Genomic DNA, 20,674 nt, shown 5'->3' with positions numbered 1-20,674 from the left:
CAGTCACCTTCTCGCTGTCTGACAAGGGTTCCCATGAAGAATGAGACTAAAACCACTTGGTAAACCTGTCCTATTGTGTGAGTGTGTGTGTGTGGGTGTGTGTGTAGTGGTTGTCTTTTTTTGCAATTTCCTGTGTCTGAACTGGAGACTGGTAGTTCAGGCTGTTGTTCAGTGTATTCCTTGGACACACATTCAGTAGTTACGGTTACTCAAAGTAACAGGATATAACACAGGAGCCTAAACCTCAGAGGCAGCCCAACTGAAAGGTTCACAATGCATGAGATGGGCTGCGTACCTCCTGAGGAAGCTCCAGCTTGGAGCGGTCCGCGCCCTCTTTCGACTGGAGGCCCATCAGGTAGGGAACAGGAGCATCCAGGAAGTAGAGGAGCGAGGCTGGCAGGATGGGAACATAGACGTGCTGCCACTGGAAGGGGAACAGCAGGGTGGTGATGCCCTCGGCCACGGTCATCAACCGCTGGTAGTCTGAAACAAGGAGAAAGGATCACAGGAGGTTTTACCATTTCATGGAGGTTTCTGTGACCTTGAAGCTTCACAGTAATTAGTATGATTGATTAAAAATATTTTTCATCCTTATTGCTTTTGATGACTTCCTCTGGTCACCTGACATAAATCAGTGTTACTGTGCTTGTCGGGTCGAGTAGAAATGAAGTAAAGTGTGTGTGTCAATGGTGATAAAGCTTTATCTTTAATTTGGTTATTTGGTTTTGGAAATATGTTGCTGTCCACTTAAGTGAACCCAACAAGTTGTCACATATTTCTGTACACAGAAAAGTGCTGAGAGTCAATCCTTTTTTTTTGTCCTTTTTTACCTTATTACGCAATTCTTGTTACTCTGCACAAGGATCGATAGAAGCAATCATCCATCTCTTAATAGACGATCTATGGTTTGTCTGTTGTCTGTGCGTTGGTATGGTAGGAGTTGTCTACAGAAAAAATATTAAGACACAACCATCGAAGAGCTGCAGTGTCGCGAGAGACAAGTTGAACATATGATATCCTGGCTGTTTTTTTAATAGCTTCATCATCGGAACCACCACTCAGCCCATCTTCATCCATCTCATCAGTCTACCTTAACAGAGGGAACTTTCATCTCAAACAGACATCACAGTTCATCTGGGGTCAATTGTCGCTGGACATGGGTTGTGCACAGGGGGGTGGTAGGACATTTGAGGACTTGTTTTTTCAATTTAATCCATTCCTGAGAGCTGTGTTTTATTTTCTTATTACCTGCTTGCACACTTTGAGGTGTGGAATCGTCCATTTGTTTTTATGTTCTTGGTTGACGTATTGTGTTCTGATTAAACTTGTTGGAAGCGTAATTCGGGGGGGAACACACGGGTGAACAATAACCCGTCTCCTATATATGGGTCTCCTCATCAAACCTGGATTGAATTAAAATATTCCCCTATTTTCTGTCTATTCTGCACTCTCTCTAAAGCAAAATACATTAATTGTTGGTTTGTAGGAAGAAATGATGAGACTTTGATCAACGATTCAAACTACAGCTGAAAATGAGTTTAGGGTTGAACAGAGGGGGAATTAGATTTGGATGGATTTTCTTCAATCACATCCTCATGTCAGAGAGAGAGAGAGAGAGAGAGAGAGAGAGAAACAGATTACGGCTTTTGCGTTGAGCTCAGCAGCAGTTTCATCAGATGGGATTGTGATCGCCACTAATCGACCTAAAAAAGTAGTAGTAGAATAAAACATGATTGAGTTATACTCCCTCCCCTCTTTCTCATTTCCTTTTGTTCGGTCTAGTTCAGTGTACGTGAACGTATGAAATCTGTGCACGTTTATTGGAAATGTATTGAGCTCTCCGGTTCCTTAAACCAGACCACAATGATTTATAAATCAACCACAAGAAGCAGCTGCTCTTCTTGTTCTCAATGACAGAATGAGTCTGTATACGTGCCTTTTACTCAGAAACTGGAGGGCTCGGTAGAAAGTATGCCCAAACTTTGACTGGTGGTGTAGACAATGAATCTTCAAATGGTAGTCCTCCATGGAACCATCTTGGATATCACACACTCAGGATGACTAACAGGCAGAACCTTGGAGGTTAGTGACACGACGGACTGGCCCGTACTACCACACAGGCAGAACTCCTCCACTACCCTTCCACCCAGCAGGACAGAGCCGATGGGAGAGGAAAACAAGAAAAGAACATCCACAACAAACAAGCCGACAGGCTTGCAAAACAGATTTGACCAAGTGTCGCAGGATCCTGAATCTCCAGCATAATCAGCGATCTTCTCAAAGCAGGGTAAGAACGGAGTAAATGTGAATGTGGAAGAACGCAGGGAAAACTAATGACTGGGCCTGAGACTTTAGGGTGACAGCTTAAATAACTATTTAAAAAGGATTCTTGAATGGATGCCTATTATAAAATGTAATTTAAGAAGAATCTCATGTACCCCCTGAAGTCCCTTCATGTACCCTCAGGAGTGCTCGTACCCCCCCTTAGAGAACCACTGCTCTATAGAACACTAGTGCAGCACTTCCAGGGGTCCGAGCAATCCGCCCCAAACTTCCATGCCCCCAGTGGGCTGTGATCCAGTACCCCCCGTGTGCTATAGGGCTCTCAAAATAGCTCAAAGAGGACGTTCAAACATTTGCTCTAAAAAACCCCCACATATATTTGAATATCTGGTTGCGCATTAGACGCGTCAATAACAGGACAAATCAATACAATGAGACATAACTACTTGTATAGGTAATTTGTTTAACTTTAAACATCTTTAACATATTACCTACACAAAAATAAGTAAATTAACTGATGGCCAAGACCGCAAATCTCTCGCCCGCACAGTCTCTCTCTCTGCGCAAAGCGGTTTAAATGAACGACAACAATAAACGAATGCAGAGTAGTGATCAAGAGTTTTTTGCAAGCAATTTAAGGTCGAGATTCTTGTCCCAAATATGGCTTCATTCAGTGATTGAAACTGAAAGTTTTAAGGTACCGACATTGAACGCTCCGAGCGAGCTGTGCTGTCGCGCCTCTGCTGTTTTTTGTTGGGTTTTTTTACATTCAAATATTAATTTTCACATTTGAATTGTTGTTCGAATTTATATTCGAAGAGAATATTCGTTGACAGCCCTAATGCGCTAGTGCAGCAAATGCCTGCAAAACTAGCAACATCCCAATGAGTTTCCATTTCTCTCCCAACAAGTGTTACGTTGATGCAACACAGAAAGTAAAACCACACCATCACCCTCCTCTTGACAAAATTTAACTCATTGTTTTTCTACCTTTCAAAATGGCTGATTCATCTTTGAAAACATTTGCTGTGTTGCCAAAGAAACTCCCTTTGATATATGACAAGCTGCAGGCGCCTGCAAGGATGTAATCATTTAAAAAGGTAACAAATCTGATATGACAAAGCGTAGCGGTGCAAAAAAATCCCCGGTAAAAGCAAGGCTCAGGCGCATTTAAAAACAGGACGGGACCTGTTGAGTCATTGTGAAACTGTAACGGCGCATCAGGGACTGGTGCAGCCCAGTCTCACAAGGGAAGAAGCGAGCGGTCTGTGGTAAACAGCAAACATCAGGTGTTCTTCAAATGCAGAGATGACACACTTTAGTTCTGCTGCACCATGATAATGCGGAGAGTCGCATTTGTGGGAGGACGATTTCAAATGGATCAAAAATGAAACCGGCCCAGAATAGCATCTTATCCCAGAACAGATCAAAGACAGTAACTGATTCACACGGTGTGAAAACCTTGGTCAACCACTTATCAAGTGACTTGACAAGAAACGTAAAGGGCAAACATTTTGGTCACCTAAAAAAAACAAACAGATGGTGCCTGCAGAAAAGCTATGGCTTATTTTGTTCAGAAGGCCTTTCATTTTCGTGCTCAGAAGCATTGTCATGTTGAAACAGGGAAGACACAATCACACACCAAAGGTTGGATTAGTGTAAAGTCTTCCCTCCATTGGACCCGAGGGGCCCAGACATACCATGTCACTTTATATCTCCGCACAGCAGATAGCGAGTGAGGACAGGTGGGGGCGGATGAAGCCTCTGTAATCCGTCATGGTGTAACTGCTTGATGGAGCATGGGAACACATGGTTGGGGGAGCACCTCATCAACAGAGAGCGTTCTGCAGCTTTCCCCTGAACTGAACCCTTCCATCACCTGCCTGCAGCCCAATGACGGCTGCGTTTCGAGATTTTTCCCTTTGCTACAAACAACTGAGGCCTTGTTCGTAAAGACTTGTCTCACCGTCGGAGACTGGCTGAATGCCCACGGAGATCCTCGACGAAACATGGCGCTTGAACGATAGGGATCTTTGGAGCAAGGTCTGTTTTTTTTATTTGATGCAGAGTGATAAATAATAAACAGACCCATTTTCGGATCACAGGACGGGATGAGCAGGCATGTTTTATTTCTAAGTCCACTAAAACATCTTCAGTTAACAGTTTGAACCTTATTTGCATCACATTTCCATAAACTTAATAATAAGCAGATATTCAGTCCCCACTCAAGAAGTGATCTGCTTCTTCAATAGTTTGTGTTCTTTTCTTTGTCCAGACATCATCCAAGCTGTCTGTGCAGGTACCTACAGTAAGATGGATGCTCACCTGATACGGAGTACGCTTTTTGTTGGTCACCAATTCTTTAGTTATTCACAGTTGATGCTTACCACTCTACTACAGGTCTGTATTTGGACTTACTTTCAGGTACACACACTTTACTTCTGAGGTTGATTCTAGTTTCATGTCCATCCATTAAGTGCAGTGATGTGGTAAGGCTAGCTTAGCATAAAGACTGGGAGGAAACAGCTGGCCTGGCTTTGTTCAAAGCTCTATGAAGCTAGCGAAGCCAGGCTGACCACACCTCTGAACTTAACGTTGGAAATGTTTTAGCCTTCAACTGAAATGTGAAGGGGAAAATGGTAAATGGACTGTAGTTGTACAGAATTTTCTTCCAGTCTTCCAACCACTCAGCACACTGTAACGTGCATGTAATCATTCGCACCGATTCACACACTGATGAGTATTATTTTTCTTCAAGAATTTCCCTCTGAACAGAAAATCGTAACCGGCAGCTACTGTAAGAAATACACATTACAGATTAGTATTTCATCCAACTCGCTTCAACCTTCCAACGTACCCCTTTAAGGATAAATACAATTTCATTTCATAATTTTTTCCCCATGAATTCATGCAAACAGCTGAGCTTGGAATGTCTATATGGAACACAGAAATGTTACACAGGTACAGTCGATTTACCATATCCATATATAATAATACCAAACCAGACTACAAGCTTAATTTTGACTAATAACTTCTTATTGGAATGAGTCAATTTCTTTTTAGAGATCGTCCATAGTGTTTCCCCTACCATTATAACGGGGCCCCCCTCACGCACGGCAGTTCCACACTAGTGCCACCGGCAGTTCCGGCTGTCAAGGAATATTAATATTCGAGCCCCTCCCCCTCCCCCCCGGTAGGCTGAACCGTTTGCCCGACTACTAGTCTTTTTGTCCGAATAATACATGACGCCCTATTCGGCAGAAGCTCTAGCTATGCTCCTCTAGCAGATCCGCTGAGTCACCACGTTAAAGGACTTGCTTGATAGTCTTCCGGGGCCACGAGTTTGGAATCTTCTCAGATGCCAAAGGTCTGTGCGGTTGTTTATAGATTTATGACACAATTGTGTAACTCTATGACCATACTCTTGATGCATGCCTTTATTTTGGGGGTTACGATTATTTTCGATTTCCATGACTCATCCGGGACGAAGCTAAACAAACGGAGATCGTGTTCAGAGGGCTCTGCGCTGAGAGGAGGGATGGACGGCAGGAATGGCGGTCGGAAGAGTACCTAGGTCTAATGTGAGCTCCTACGACGGTGCCTCAGCGTCTGTGAATAATGGATGAAGGGAAACCTAGAAGGGAAAATCGGATCGCCGTGCACAGTTTTTCGCCATTTGTAGCTGAAGGCTACGTGGGACCATTTTCTGGGTATAAGTGTCTGCAGCCTCACAGCCCTCACAGTGGTTTCTCAAGCTTTTCTTCTCACCGACCCACTTTAGAGGAAGTCAGATGTTTTCGTCCCACCGCAGAAAATTGTACTTGGATTTTTATTGAAATAACATTTGTGACTCCTCCAGCTATGTATTTTCAAATAATGGAATAAAAAAAATTGCAATAACATTCACGTAAACCAGATTGCTCGAATAGAAAAAAACAACAAAATGTACAACTATCTGGTTAGAACATATTTAATGAAATTGTCCTTTATATATTGTCTCCATCTTAAATTGCTTTTGGAAGAACAGTCTGATTGAAATGAATGAAGAATCGGATTATTTTGGACACTACAGAGCCAACGAATGGCCACGGAACGCTAAATGAAGGGCCACTGAAGGGTCAAAATCGTCTGAACTGCTGCTACCTTACGAACCATCCCGACCCCTCAGGTCGTCTGGGACGGGTCCCCTTTCTCATCCCAGTCAAAACTAAACATGGAGAAGCAATGCTCGGGTTTCTGCTCCACATATCTGGAACAATGTCACAGAAAGCTGCAGGTCCGCAGAGACGAAATTAAGACTGTTGTTTGCTGCAGTTTTTAATTTAACTAGATTCAATTTCCTGCATTTCACTGCTGGATTCAATTCTTAAATTGCCCCGCAACTTGTATTCTACTTTTAGCTTGTTTATTGTTATTATTAAAGTCAGTTTATGCATTTATGCACTATTTATGCAGCATTTTTTCCAAATGCTATTTAAATATTCTTCCGCCGTTTGTTTAATGCTTTTAATGATTTTATGTGAAGCCATTCAATTCATGTGTGAATTGTTTTGTTGTTGAAATAAAACTATTTAATATACTTGCCTTGCCTAGCATTTGCAAGTGTATGTCTGTGTGTTTACAGAAATGTCTTGTGCTGCTTAGAAACGCGATTTGAGGGTAAGCAGGGTCCTTACCGTGAGAGTACAGCAGGATCTGCATCTCCAGCAGGGTGCAGGTGAACACCTGGACCAGGTTCTCCACTCCCAGCAGACTGAAGGCCTCAGCGAGAGGGAAGTCTGCCAGCTGCAGCTCCCCCAGGCCGGGCCTCTGGCACACGATGGGCTCGTACACACCGTGGAACTTGAGCGAGCGTCCAGGAGCCGGCAGCGGCACCTCGTAAAGGATGTTGTGGACGTAGCTCTCCAGCGGCAGCGGCGGGGCGGTGGCCGACGTCACGGCTCTGTGCAGCTGCAACAGGAAGCGGCGGCAGGCGTGCATGAAGGGCATGGGTGTAATCAGGCACATGGCCTTGGACACGTAGAGGGTGTCCCGTGATGAGTCGTAGCCGCCCGCCCGTTGGGACGAGGAGGTGGGAGGTTCGGCCTCGTCTAAACTGCTGGCCAAGGAGTCCATGCTGGAGGAGGATGACGAGGAAGCAGAGGAAGGATTCTTGGCCGTGGCGCTCTGTGCGTTGTGCATCAGGTGGAGGGTCTGCATGGCGGAGCAGATCTGCGGGCTGGTCACTTCCTCGTAGAAGGTGTGGACGAAGCCGTAGGTCCGAGAGCCGTCCTCCTTCGTGATGATGAAGGAGTGGAACTGCGGGTCGCGCTGGTCCGCCTGAGTCCTGAACGACAGACCTTTAGGCATGCACAGCTGCAGGAGAAGGAGAGGGACAGGGGTCACTCACTTACTGGTCAAAACAAGATTTGCTTTCATGAGGACAGGTTTTTGTTTATGGAGTCCTTGTATAGGTTCTTCCGTGTCACCAGGTCAGATCTGTGGGGGGAGAACCATGGAAGCATGCACAGATGTCTACCACACAGCAGTCTATTCTTTGAAATACTACACACTGTTTTGTTAACTACAAATATCTTAAAGACACTTGGCGTTTAACAACAGTGTAATTACAAAGGGACAAAACCACACTGGATTGTTATCCGTACTGGCGATTCATGAGTTTGGTTAAGTGTGTGCGTTTATGTCACACAACCTCTTTGCTCAGGAACCAGGAATCAGGAAACATTTATTGCCAAAATATGTCAAACATACAAGGAATTTGTCTTGGCGGTTGGTGACTGAAGTTATGCACAATCTTCTTTTGTCATTCTAACCAGGGAGCCATGCGGTCCAAAGGAGTGAAATCCATTTCTTCTTTGACATGGAGCAGAGGGAGTAAATGTTTGAGGGGATAGAGTTCATTTGGCAAATTAAAATACATTGTAATGATTGAAATCAATAAAATTCCATTATTAAAAGCGCTGGCAACAAACAAGCAGTTGTTGCGAGTCGTATATATTGCATATTGGTTATTGTTGACAAATATATGAGTTTGTTTAATGCTGTCATATACGGTAGTGTGCACTTGTGCACATACCGTGGGTTTTACGGTAGTTGATGTTATGCCTGTAAAGGGCGACACAGTGATCCATTGAACCAGCGCGGCTGACTAAGAAGCCTCTAATGCATTTATTCAAAAATGGCATTTTAAATTAATCTCATAGCTCTTGGTTGTTTTTTAGCTGTACATAGATGGTGTATACATTTACTTAACTTGCACTACAATAATGGTGATAATTTAATGAATAAAGTGAACATGTGTGTTTGTGGATGAGAGTAGTATAGAGAACAAGTTCTGACGTTAAAACAAATGCTGTTACATTTCCTGATTGGTATTTTATTTTATCTTTATTTTTTTAATAAAGTATTATGTTCAAGGAGCAGCCTGTACTTTCTGAGGTATTTTTGCAATGTGAATTTGCTGTTCTGTTTTACATTACAGGTCATTTAACTGACACTTTTATCCAAAGCGACTTACATTGCATTTTTAACCCATGGCGTTTTACATTTTTGTCCAGGGAGCAATTAGGGGATAGGTGTCTTGCTCAGGGACACCTCAACATGGCACATCGAGCAGCCAGGGCTTGAACCACCAACCTTGCGCCACGTCGACCTGATTTGAAATGAATGTTTTTTACTGCTGTTTTAATATCCGATTAATTTAAGAAATAATCAACAGATTATCAAAATGATCATTAGTTGCAGCCCTAGTAGGTTTTATTTGTCAGTAATCAAGATTGAGAACAACTCTTTGTGAAGCCAGACGGCAACCTGTGCTCCTGCAGAGTGAAGCCACCAGAGGGGAAACTCCTCTGCTGCTATAGACGTCTATGAGAAAATTAATACTTCGCTCTTGATTTGTTCCCTCATTGTAAAAATTGTAAACATGAGTTTAGGGTCAATCTTCAGTTTCAAGTCTTGTTCAATACAGCATGATGTTCATTTAGTCAAATAATTTAACCAATGAGTCTGTTTAACTAAGAGGACAACTTCACTTATTATACTGTCTGTATTGCAAACAGACAACTGGATTATGTTTGATAATAGAAAGTCAGACTAGACTAATCAGAGGAACATTAGAATGAATTTCTACATTTGATATGGAAGCAAACTTGATCCTACCACGGTGTATGGGTAAAGAAATGTATTACTGGATAACACTATGAAACCTTACCAGTTAATTACCTACAATAGGTCAATAAACATTTATGTGCATTATAGATGCTCTGAAAATAAATGGTTGAACATGCAAATGAGCCATTACGTCCTTAAACATTTACTATCATGACATGTTTGTAATCCAACTCTGCCACCGAGGATCGAGAGTCATGAGTGAGAATCTCGTCACGTTGTTGATGTTCATTGTTTGGAAGTGCTTCTCTCTCTCATCCCCTTCATTAGGGTTTGTTAGCCAATAATTCAGTCAGTCAATGGCTAAATTATCAGATTCAGTACGATCAAAGAGAAGAGAAGTTAAATAATGAATTAACATAATGAAAACATGTGAGGGATTTCTGTTATAATCCAAGTCTCTTGATGAAGTAGCTGGTTTTAGTGGTTGGTGGTGATGGGTACATAAAGCGATAAGCATCAGACAAAGCAACCGCAGCCCTCTATTCTAACAGGAAGCTTCTGATTTTTAAATACATCATTAGTGGTTCAAAATTATTGGCCTGCCGTGTGGAAGGATGGAAATTGGTTAAAAAAAAAAACTCATGAAAATGACAAATATAAAGAATAGTTGTTTGTTTGTGTTGGTGGGTGTGAGAGGAGAGGATGATGGGATGAGAGGGTGATGGAAGTGTGGAGAAAGGGAAGGAAGGAGAAAGAAAGGGGCCGTGTTTCTCACAGGACTTGAAAGAGAGACGCAGAATGTCTCTCGTTTCGTCATCCTGGAAAGTTCGCAGCCACCCGCGTATTGGGTTTCGGAGTCTGCTGCATAGCGGTCCGTTTCCATGCCGACGTAAGGCGAGAAGCGAGGTTAAATTATTCAGCAGCACTGATGCCGGGCAGGTGGAAAAATGTGAAGTGACCGCATACAAACGCCCGCTTGTTCTTCCTGTCAAGGTCATTGTGGCAACAGTTTAGCACCTTCAAGTTCCTCATCAGACAATCACCTTTTCAAGGAGCTAACGGGACTCTTATGGTGCATCAGTTTATCATGTAAAAGGAATTTACATAAAGTTGTTATTTTCTCTGAAGATCTGACTCAATCTTGCATAACTGGCTTTTTTGTTTTTTTCACCAAAAAAAAAAAAACTGTATGGAGTAGAGACGCGCACTGCCAGGATAAGTCCATCATAGCTGTTGGGGTGTATGAACATACAGCATACTATCGGAACATACAGCATTGCAACATACAGCATTCTTTCGGTTCAATAGTCAAAATGGTGATTTATTCACACACACACTGAGACCAAGATGGGAGCATCGGAGTTCATCTCGATGATGTTTCAGGTTTCAGACTTTTATAATTAATTATTTCACACAACATAATGACAAAATCCACCTACCATGTTGACAGCATCCTGGTCGAAGGGGTTCCACTCCACATTCTCCGGATAGTGTGCCAGAACTTTGGACTTGAACGTCCTCTTCAGGGGGCTCTGCTCAAGGTTCTCACCTGGATGGACAAGAAGACGTAGAGAAAAAGTCAAGGATGCATCGGTCAACACAATGGCATCATGAGCACCAGCTGGCACGTCTTCATCAAATTCAGCTGACGCTTTTTTATGTTGACAAACCTCCATAAACTAATTAAAAGTTATAAATTGTGTGACAGAGAGGGAAGTGCCAGAGAGAAAATGTCCAATATCCTTTTTTCATCATAATCATAACTGAACACTGAAAAACCATCAAAAGCAACAGGCAATAGACTGATATGATCGGTATGAGCATGGAAACGTTTCCTGGGTTTAATATAGGATATAATACCAGGGTTAATCCACAATTCATTCTTCTTCTTTAATATTTGTTTTTATCCGTTTGTTTCATTCAAGTTGGAATTAAGTGTGTTTGGAGAATCGGTGCAGGGTGGATTTTTAGGAAATAAATTGTGCGCATTGTGCATTAATAAATGATGATTCACCTCAACGTGAGTCACATAGAATTGCACTGGCAAAGAGGCCATTAAATGCCGTTGGTGTCTGACTTGAAACCAGGATTTTCTACCAGTGCAACTGCAAATAAACTCAAAGGAAGCGTCTTTTTTCTCTGCTGACGAGCAGGAGATAATCATGCACGCATATGAGGAGTTCAAGTCCACAATATGAATATTTGAATCTTTTCTGTTGTAGGAATTGAACGTATTGTACATATTTTACGTTGTTCAGTCTGTACACATGACAGTCTGTCCAGCTCGGGAGACGGATCCTCCTCTCACGTTCTCCCTCAGGTCTCTTCCCTTTTTTCGCCCCGTTGACACACAAAAAATTGAAATACCTTTCAATGTAAGAGTTTCGGGAGAAAGGGTGTTGCATGTGTATAGACTAAAATCCTTTGAGGCAGATTTGCAATTTTGCGCATATAGAAAATAAAATTAATCTAACTGAATAATCATGGCAAAAACTAGCATGCCGCCCTGCGAGGGCTTCAAGCCCGGCAAAGTATTGCAGACAAGTTCAATGTGTGAGTGTTGGGAAAATGTATCGGCTCATTTTAGGTGCCTCGTCACTCTAAACAATCAGATTATCAGATTTCTTTAAATGTGCCTGCTGGGAGTAGGCTTAATGGATGTTGCTAGCAAAATAAATATCTCAACTCTTTCAGAATAAGGAGATAGAAACAACCCCAAAGGGTATCCAATACAATTTAATAGCTATGAGAATAAATGTACTGTGGCCATCTACACATACATGCGTCGATGTGGAGTTTTAATGTGCGTGTGTGTGTGTGAGAATCTGTGGGCAGATCAGTTAGCACAGAAAATTGGAAGAATGTTCATTGAAAAAAAAAAAAAAAATGTAATGAAATAAAAAGTCTAACGTTACAAATAAATATGGACACATATAAACAGGCCGTCATGTGAGTAACGCCGTCTCAAGTCAAGTCACATGGCTTTCCCTCCGTGTCTGAAGTCATGTACTTGTGATGGTCATCAGCGGACTGAGGAGAAGCAGGCGGGCATGCAGACAGAGCGCGGCATATGAAGGCTCATGGAGGTGTGGAGCTGCTGATGGGGTTTTACCTGAGGCTGCATCACCTGGATCCTGGCCCTGGCGGTCTGCTTCTAGCCACTGGTACAAAGCTATGGACGAGTCACATGCAGAAACACATGGAGCAAGAAACAAACACAAAGAAGAATGCAATGTCATAACAAATGTACACAAAAAGAAGCAGATTAATCAATGCATGATAATGAGTAGAGCATGAACATGTAGACATGTAGTGCAACTTAACACACATGATATTGAAGTATTAGCATTATGAAAGGTCACTTTTCAGGTTTATTAGACACTGAGCCACCAAGGACCAGTATGATTATGGAGGTGAAATTCCCTAATAAGAAAACCAAAGTGAATGTCACGAAATACAGACAGAAGCACATGTTGTATGGAAATGATATATATAGAATACATCTTTTTCATGAATACTTGCTCTTGTGTGCAAGATTCAAGGAAATGTTAAGATGCATGTTAACACTACATGTAGCGTGTGGTTCGGTGTTAGTGAGGGAACCAAGCAGCATTTGCACAGCAACAAACATGTCTGGTGTCATTTATAGATCAGACTTTCAATAAAAAGAGAGACTAGAGACCCGGCCCACTGTCATTATAAACCCATGCTGCCTAGTGAAGAGCTCAATGTTTCCAAAATAACTAATTTAAGGAAATTAATAACCTTGGAAAACGATGTACAATATCTAAAATATTTCCATTTGATTGAATGTTGAGGAACAAGCCTGTTTGGTTTCAACATTTCCCTCAGTATAGCCTGTATTTATATTGTGTCAGACCAGTAACTTTAGCCATATTTATGGCAGCAGGTCAAAGGGCTGTGGCTGGTTGTTACTTGTCATGACTTGAATCGGTGTGAAGCACAGCTGGAATGTGACCACACACACAGCCTGCTGACTCCACCGTGTCATGGGGGGAGAATACTGATACTGCCTCTGTGGCGTCCGCAGCTTAACGGGATAAACAGACTGGTGGGGACACGTCCTCCTCTCCAAAGCCCCCCCCCGCTCTATCAAAGTGTTATCATCCTTTATCGCTGCATTTGCACATCCTCACCCCACCCGCCCCCATCGCGTGGGCAACGTTATCTAATCTGCCCTCATCAGCAGCCAGTTATTTGAGGTCTCAACAAGAAGTGAAGAACTGCTCATACAGTCAGGTGACAGCAGTTCATTAAGCCTCTGGGGATGAAAGGACCCGGGGAGCAAACACAGCATCTGCCCAAGTGAAAACTCCTCTCTTTATCTTCCTCCTCGTCACCGTAAAGTGGAGAATCAAACAAAGCCCCGTTTGACAGCATGACAGCACGGTGACATCACCGCAGTAGTGCCCTGAGTAGGACCAGTAGAGGCAGTTCAGCCCTGGGACACTGGACCTTTGTAACACACGCACACGCACACACACACACACACACACACACACACACACACACACACACACACACACACACACACACACACACACACACACACACACACACACACACACACACACACACACACACACACAGTGTTTCATTCACTGTCCCAAAGACCCAAATCCAGATCATGTATGGATACTTGATAATGATTTAGAGATCAGAAGGTGTTACCTACCTCCTCTCCACCACCACCACCACAATGACAACAACAGCCTCCACCCCATCTTCAGTGTCCTTGTTGTCAATGAGACAGATTGCCTAAGTGGTTATTACTCCGTAAACATTGGACGCACACTGATGTAGCGTACTGCTGAAGGCTCTTTGTCATGACTATTGGTCGCTTTGGATGAAAGCGTCAGCTAAATGACACGTAATGACTATTAGGTATGATATGTATTATGTGAATGGACACATTTTGTGTTGTTCAATTTCAAAATAACAGAAAGAGTGTGTGGAGCAGACTGAGCCGTAAAGAACAAAACGGCTGTGATTCAAATGAAAAGGGGAAATTAAAGTAGTAAGAGCATTTGTAATAAATATGAAATAGGCTGAGAAGCGACAGTCGCAACACAAACGACAATTCTCTGCAAACGTAGCGATGTCGCCATTCACACGCGCAGGCTCCTTGCAGGTGATTGTTTTCTGACCTCTGAAAACAGTCCCTGGTTTGCTGTCCAGATGTAATACAGGCAATAATTGCCTGTTTTCACTAAATGGGTTTACAGTGTCTTAAAAGGGCAATGCACCATTTTTTAGCACAAGACCATCAGTAACATTTTAATACTAGTTGTATAATGTCTTCTGTGGCTAAGAAACTTCATCTCAGGGATTGTATCATGACGTCATCAGGTTTAAAGCCTGCATTACAAACTGGGGGTTTTGGACAACACAATGTGCTCTACGTGGTATATTGCATTGTGGGGGAAATATTGTAAGCAACGTAATGAGCAACGTGATGAGCGAGAGCAGAAAGAAACCCTCCTTCCATTCAGCACCACCTCTCAGCTGAAGACTAAACAGAGAAACACTGGACATTGAGCATGACCTCAGAGTAGAAAAGCATTCAATTCTTTATTTTTTCTTCTTTATTAATTCATTCTTGTTGAGTATTTTTTAAACTCTGTCTTGTTAAGTTGTTACTTATTTCATGTTTGTGCAGGAAAGCACTGTTGAGCCACTTATAAAGTTACTGAATTTTTATGTATGATGTGTTAGGGGCGTCTCTAGGGGACACAAAGCATTTTCTGGTTTGAATTAAAATGCAGCAAATTAAAATGTAAAAGACAATTTTCCTCTCTAGCATTGTCATTTTGGTTTAGCACTAAAATTGTTTTTGGTGTTGCCATACTGTGATACTGTGTACATACTGTAATATATATATATATAATTTAGCATCTGTAATAAGAGACTACACAACAGAGGCTCATTTGTCCAGACTCCAGCATTATGACATGCTGATGGATGTCACAAGGTTAAACAAGGCAGTGACAAGTGACGGTGGCTACAACACAAGCTCATTTAAGGGGATGTGCTGACAATATAATGGGTAACGTAGCTTATATTGCTCTTCCTTTCCCTTCATATTTTGACCAGTTATCCCTTTCGAACAGTAAAAGAGCCTGTGCCATCTCAACGAGTTTATTATAAAGAACCTGTATTCAAGTCAAACACTGCCTGTGCCCCTGTGTGCGTGCTTGGGTATATATATATATATATATATATATATATATATATATATATATATATATATATATATATATATATATATATTATATGGGTGTGTGTGTCAGCCATACGACAGCTGTTGGTGCAGCAGATGCAACCCTATGAGGAGGTGGCGAGAGGTGTATAATGGGGCAAAGAGAATATGTTTATAGACGTTCATTATGACGGCGGCCAGGTCCCAGCTCAAAGGGGACTTTGACAGTAGAACTTTTTTTAAAGTAATTAAGAACGGAAAGGATGACAAAGTAGTGAGTAAATTAAGTTTAATGATAAAATACCGTCAGTCCGCTGCGCCGAGCGCCACACAAACATATTTGCACACGTGTCAGTGTGTACCTGCTGCACGCGGGAAACTAACACTTTTTTTCCTCCACACTTTTTCAGGGTGGTGAAGGGAATCACAGGGCGGGTGGGGCGCCCCCGTTTTAATGATCGGGGAACACTTGATCCATCCTGCCTTGTATCAACAGCTCAAGCTGGTTGTGTTGGTGTGGGGGATATTTTCTTAGCACACTTTGGGCCCCTTAGTATCAAGTGAGCATCGTTTAAATGCAGCAGTATACCGGAGTATTGTTGCTGATGTCCATCCCTTTATGACAACAGTATACACATCTTCAGATGGCTACTTCCAGCAGTCAAAGCTCATATCCTCTCAAACTGGTTTCATAAACATGACAATGAGTTCACTGTACTCCAATGGCCTAAAGGCCGAATGACCGACAAATCTGCAGCAACTGCATGATGCTATCATGTCAATATGGACCAAAATCCAACACCTTGTTAAAAGTATGCCAGTAAGAATTAAGGAACTTCTGAGGGCTAAAGGGGGTCGAACCTTTTACTAGCCAGGCGCACCTAATAAAGTGGTCGGTGAGTGTACGTGTTTAATTGTTGCCTCCAAGCAAAGAAATGTTATTAAACCAGCTCTTTGGATGATAAATGTAGGTCCGCTGTAAATGGCACTATACCCTTAAATTAGCGGTTTCCAAATTTTTTTCTGTCAGGGCCTCTTTTGAGGATGTAGGGATATTGTATCGGATCAAGATGTTGCAACTGTGCGTAACATTTACTTTCACAGTAATTCATATTTATAATTACTAGAAGTCAATCAACAAATCACAAAAATAACTCAATTCCATAAACACCGTCCAAATATACTCAGTGGAGCATCAAATATGAATTAATCAGCTGCTGGAAAAAGTTCCCCCCCAAAGAGATATAACGTTTGAAATGAAAAAAAAAATCAGAATAAAAACTACAGGGACATGCTCTTTTGAAAAAAGATTGGATGTTAATGAAATAATAAAACCATATCCCCGTAATGCGATTTTAAAGATTTACATCATCAAAAGGAAACACAGACATGCAGAGATGAACTAACACTCCATCCCCAGTACTGTTGGTTCAACACCTCCATTCAAACCAATTCCATAGTTTATTTAATCTTTCCTCAGAACACTTCAGTGAAACTGTAAATAAGGGCTGGCTGGTAAAGCACCTGTAAGTAAGTTTCCCTGTTATATTTACCCTCTCATCTTATCAGCTTATCCGGGGTCGGGTCGCGGGGGCAACAGCTCCAGCAGGGGACCCCAAACTTCCCTTTCCCAGGCCACATCTACCAGCTCTGACTGGGGGATCCCAAGGCGTTCCCAGGCCAGTGCAGAGATATAATCTCTCCACCTAGTCCTGGGTCTTCCCCGGGGCCTCTTCCCAGCTGGCCGTGCCTGAAACACCTCCCTAGGGAGGCGCCCAGGGGGCATCCTCACCAGATGCCCAAACCACCTAAACTGGCTCCTTTCGACGCAAAGGAGCAGCGGCTCTACTCCGAGCTCCTCGCGAATGGCTGAGCTTCTCACCCTATCCCTAAGGGAGACGCCAGCCACTCTCCTGAGGAAACCCATTTCGGCCGCTTGTACCCGTGACCTAGTTCTTTCGGTCATGACCCATCCTTCATGACCATAGGTGAGGGTAGGAACGAAGATCGAGACCTTTGCCTTCTGGCTCAGTTCCCTTTTCCTTACAATGGTGGGGTAAAGAATCCGTGTTGTACACTTTTGAAAAGTGTATAATGTCCTGGTCAACTTACCCACGGAACAAATATATGGTGTTTTCATATCCTGCAGAATGGCCATAGTTTATGTGCTGTCATTTTAAGGCTGAATGCTTGAAATCTTGGCCGGCAGAGAGCAATCACGAATGATATGATTTGTCTTGCAGTCTCCACAATAACCCGTGTGCACCGTGTGGCCAAAGGACCTCTGTCGATAAAGGTTGCGCCATCCCCATTTAAACCCAGGCGCATGTTTAGCGCATTGCATTTTGAACAGCCCCCCTCGCTCATCACATAGTGCTACCTGGTGGAGGGTGGTCGAGGAGCAGATAATACTCGCGACGTCTCTAAAAGGACATTTGTTGAAAAGGCTCTTAGGATGAGGGCGACATTTAGAGATGGTTGTATAAGCAGTTTCAGCCCCACATCCCATAGTGCAGCCTTCAAGCAATAAAGCTGATGTGATTGGGACGGACAGATGAAGAGAAAGGACCGGGAGCAGAGGATGTCCTCTTATTTCACAAACTCAGAAGTGAGGATATGCTGAAGATGACAGAGGGTTCTATCACTTTAACCATGGGACCAAATGGATTCTCTACCGAGTTTTGTTATAATATATTAGATATTGCACAGTGGGAATCAGCTTTATTGGCCAAGTATGGTAAATGGTCAATGGTCTTCTCAAAGCTCTGTAACACTACATGTCATCATTCACCCATTCAAACTCTGATGACCGGAGCGATCATACACAGACACACCTGCCCATCAGTAACACAGCTACAGGAGACATTTGGGGTTGTCTTTGCAAAGAACACATGGACATGCAGAGCCGGGGATCAAACAGAGCCTTCTGATTGAAGGACAACTGCACTTTCTCAGTCGCATGGACATACAACATACTGGGAGAGACAAAGCCTGGAACATGGACGGCACAGCCAGACAAATACATGTGGAAACAGACTCATACACAAAAAATGAAAAATAAGTGTGGATATAAGCTACATATGGGCCTAAATGAATATATTCATATTTTGCAGAAGATTCAAAAGCATTCTACTAATTGGACAGGAAAGGGAATGAAGGAAACTAAGGGATGGAATATAAAATAAGATAAATGTTAAACGTAAGATAAAAAGATATTAAATATCATTACAAATCATTGAAAATTCATCGATTAATCCACATCTTGCCTTCATCTCCCAGTGGAACATAACAAGCACTGACACCTGTAGATAGAAGAGTGTGTGAGTGTGTGCAGACTACAGCGCTACACTCGGGCTTAACGACACGACTCACTAGAGCATTCCATGGAAATATACAACAATACATCCGGTTGAGTTTCATTTATTGACCTCCTGCTTTTCATGCAGCAAATCAAACCTCAGATAAAGCAGTTGTGTTGGTACTAGAAAAAAGGCGTTCCTGCTATGCTTTATAATTTAAGACAAAACGGCTTCATCTGAATGTAGTTTTTGTTGACAAGAACAGACATATTTCTTGAAACCTAAAATTATTCTGGGGCTCTGGATGAGCTTTGAAAATGACATCATATTAGTGTCACCCGGGTCATGTGCAACTCTAGTGGGTCGCGGTGGTACTACAGGTGGGGGCACGTGGGGGCACGTGGGGGAAATTAAAATCCATGCTCCACGTTTGCCACAAAGCAGGCTCCTTGCAGCTATTAATACAGATAAAATGTGCTTTATCAGTTGTCAAACCTGCCTGCCAGTTGCTTACAAAACTGATTCCACTAGTTGCATTATGGGAAATGTAGGATCCAGCGGTTTTACACTAAATGTCTGAAAATCTAGCCTCTGCTGTGGTTCACATAAAATGACTTACAGAAGGGTAATATTGAAATTCCTAGATTTGCATATTAGATTGATACTAAAACAGTTTATTTCACCACATGCTCAGTAGTACCGATCAGCTGGGCGCTCTCCCGTTGTACCCTTCCCTCCGCTGTGATAAACAACTCAAGGCTCTGCTTCAGGAATAGCTGCAAAGCCCGTCTAATCTGCCTCGACGAGCCCACTAATTACATAACCTGATTTTACAGTGAGGGGAAGTTCAATCACGCGCAGTCAACCAATCGGTGATAATGTCTTTGGCTGTTTGTTAAAACAGTCAGGCGTCATTCTTACTTGACTTCCACTAAAAGGGCTTGTTGCTAAGGTTTAAATAAATGGAGATAAATCAATCTATCCTCTGGTTTAAAACAAATACGAAAAGTTGGTTCGGTGGCAGTGACACAGAGCAGCTTATCCGATAGCGGTCATGTTATGTTTACCCGCTCTTATCACTCAGGATGAGTTGGAACTGTGATCAAAGTCCAACTAAACAGCAATCAGAGACACACGGATGTCGTTTCTTCTGCAACATGACCGACCAAACACGCGTCCTCATAGCGTAGACAGATACGCATCGTTCCTGTTCTCAAGTGAAATCCCATCTAGAAGGAGCACTATTGACTTTACATGAAGATATAACAGATGTGTGCATGATAAATAGCCTGAGAAGCTATTCTATAATACATGCTTGGTAATGCCCTCTTTAATCCGGCATGGGCAGTGTGTTGCAGCATGTTTCAGTGAGGGTATCACAGCGCCTCTAATCCGTCATAAGGGGCCGTAGTTACCGTCCTGTGGCCCATCACGGTTATGTAAGGAGATTTAGAGGCTGCCTGGCATAACGGCGCTGTTACAATGATTAGGTGTATTTAGAGCTGATGACGCCGGTGTGTGTCCCACAAGGTATGACATGTAGAAAATGTTGGCCAAGGAGATTGCAGTACTGAATACTGTGGACCTGCATGTCTTCATATGTGCATTTTCAGAGATACTCGTACCAGATGTGACAGCAGAATCCAGAAGTGTTAATTTGCTCTGCCAGTACCGAATCAGACTGCAGGTAAATGAGTTCCAGCATTGGGAGCATTATCCACACTGCACATGAAGGGAGAAGAAATCATGTTCATGTCAA

At 42.7% G+C, this 20,674-nt stretch overlaps 1 protein-coding gene across 8 annotated transcripts in view; it reads right to left on the bottom strand.

The window, feature by feature from the left end:
• Window positions 1-20,674, bottom strand: part of LOC120818418 (DENN domain-containing protein 5B) — a 45,784-nt gene that overhangs the window by 16,812 nt on the left and 8,298 nt on the right. For 4 of the 8 annotated variants that reach the window (XM_040175466.2, XM_040175467.2, XM_040175469.2 and 1 more), the window contains exons 2-5: window positions 12,509-12,568; window positions 10,836-10,945; window positions 6,960-7,638; window positions 296-483 (exon numbers count right to left, since the gene is read on the bottom strand). In XM_040175466.2, the coding sequence (XP_040031400.2) occupies window positions 296-483; window positions 6,960-7,638; window positions 10,836-10,945; window positions 12,509-12,568 (1,037 nt within the window). Of the gene's footprint in view, window positions 1-295; window positions 484-6,959; window positions 7,639-10,835; window positions 10,946-11,410; window positions 11,433-12,508; window positions 12,569-20,674 lie in introns of those variants that run through there. The other 4 variants (XM_040175468.2, XM_078101382.1, XM_040175471.2 and 1 more) reach the window with 2 other exon arrangements.

This window comes from Gasterosteus aculeatus, chromosome 4 (genome assembly GCF_964276395.1).
Source record: "Gasterosteus aculeatus chromosome 4, fGasAcu3.hap1.1, whole genome shotgun sequence".
Taxonomy (NCBI): Eukaryota; Metazoa; Chordata; class Actinopteri; order Perciformes; family Gasterosteidae; genus Gasterosteus; species Gasterosteus aculeatus.
Note: the sequence above shows the minus strand (reverse complement) of the source record. Positions and strands in the feature narration are given on the sequence as shown.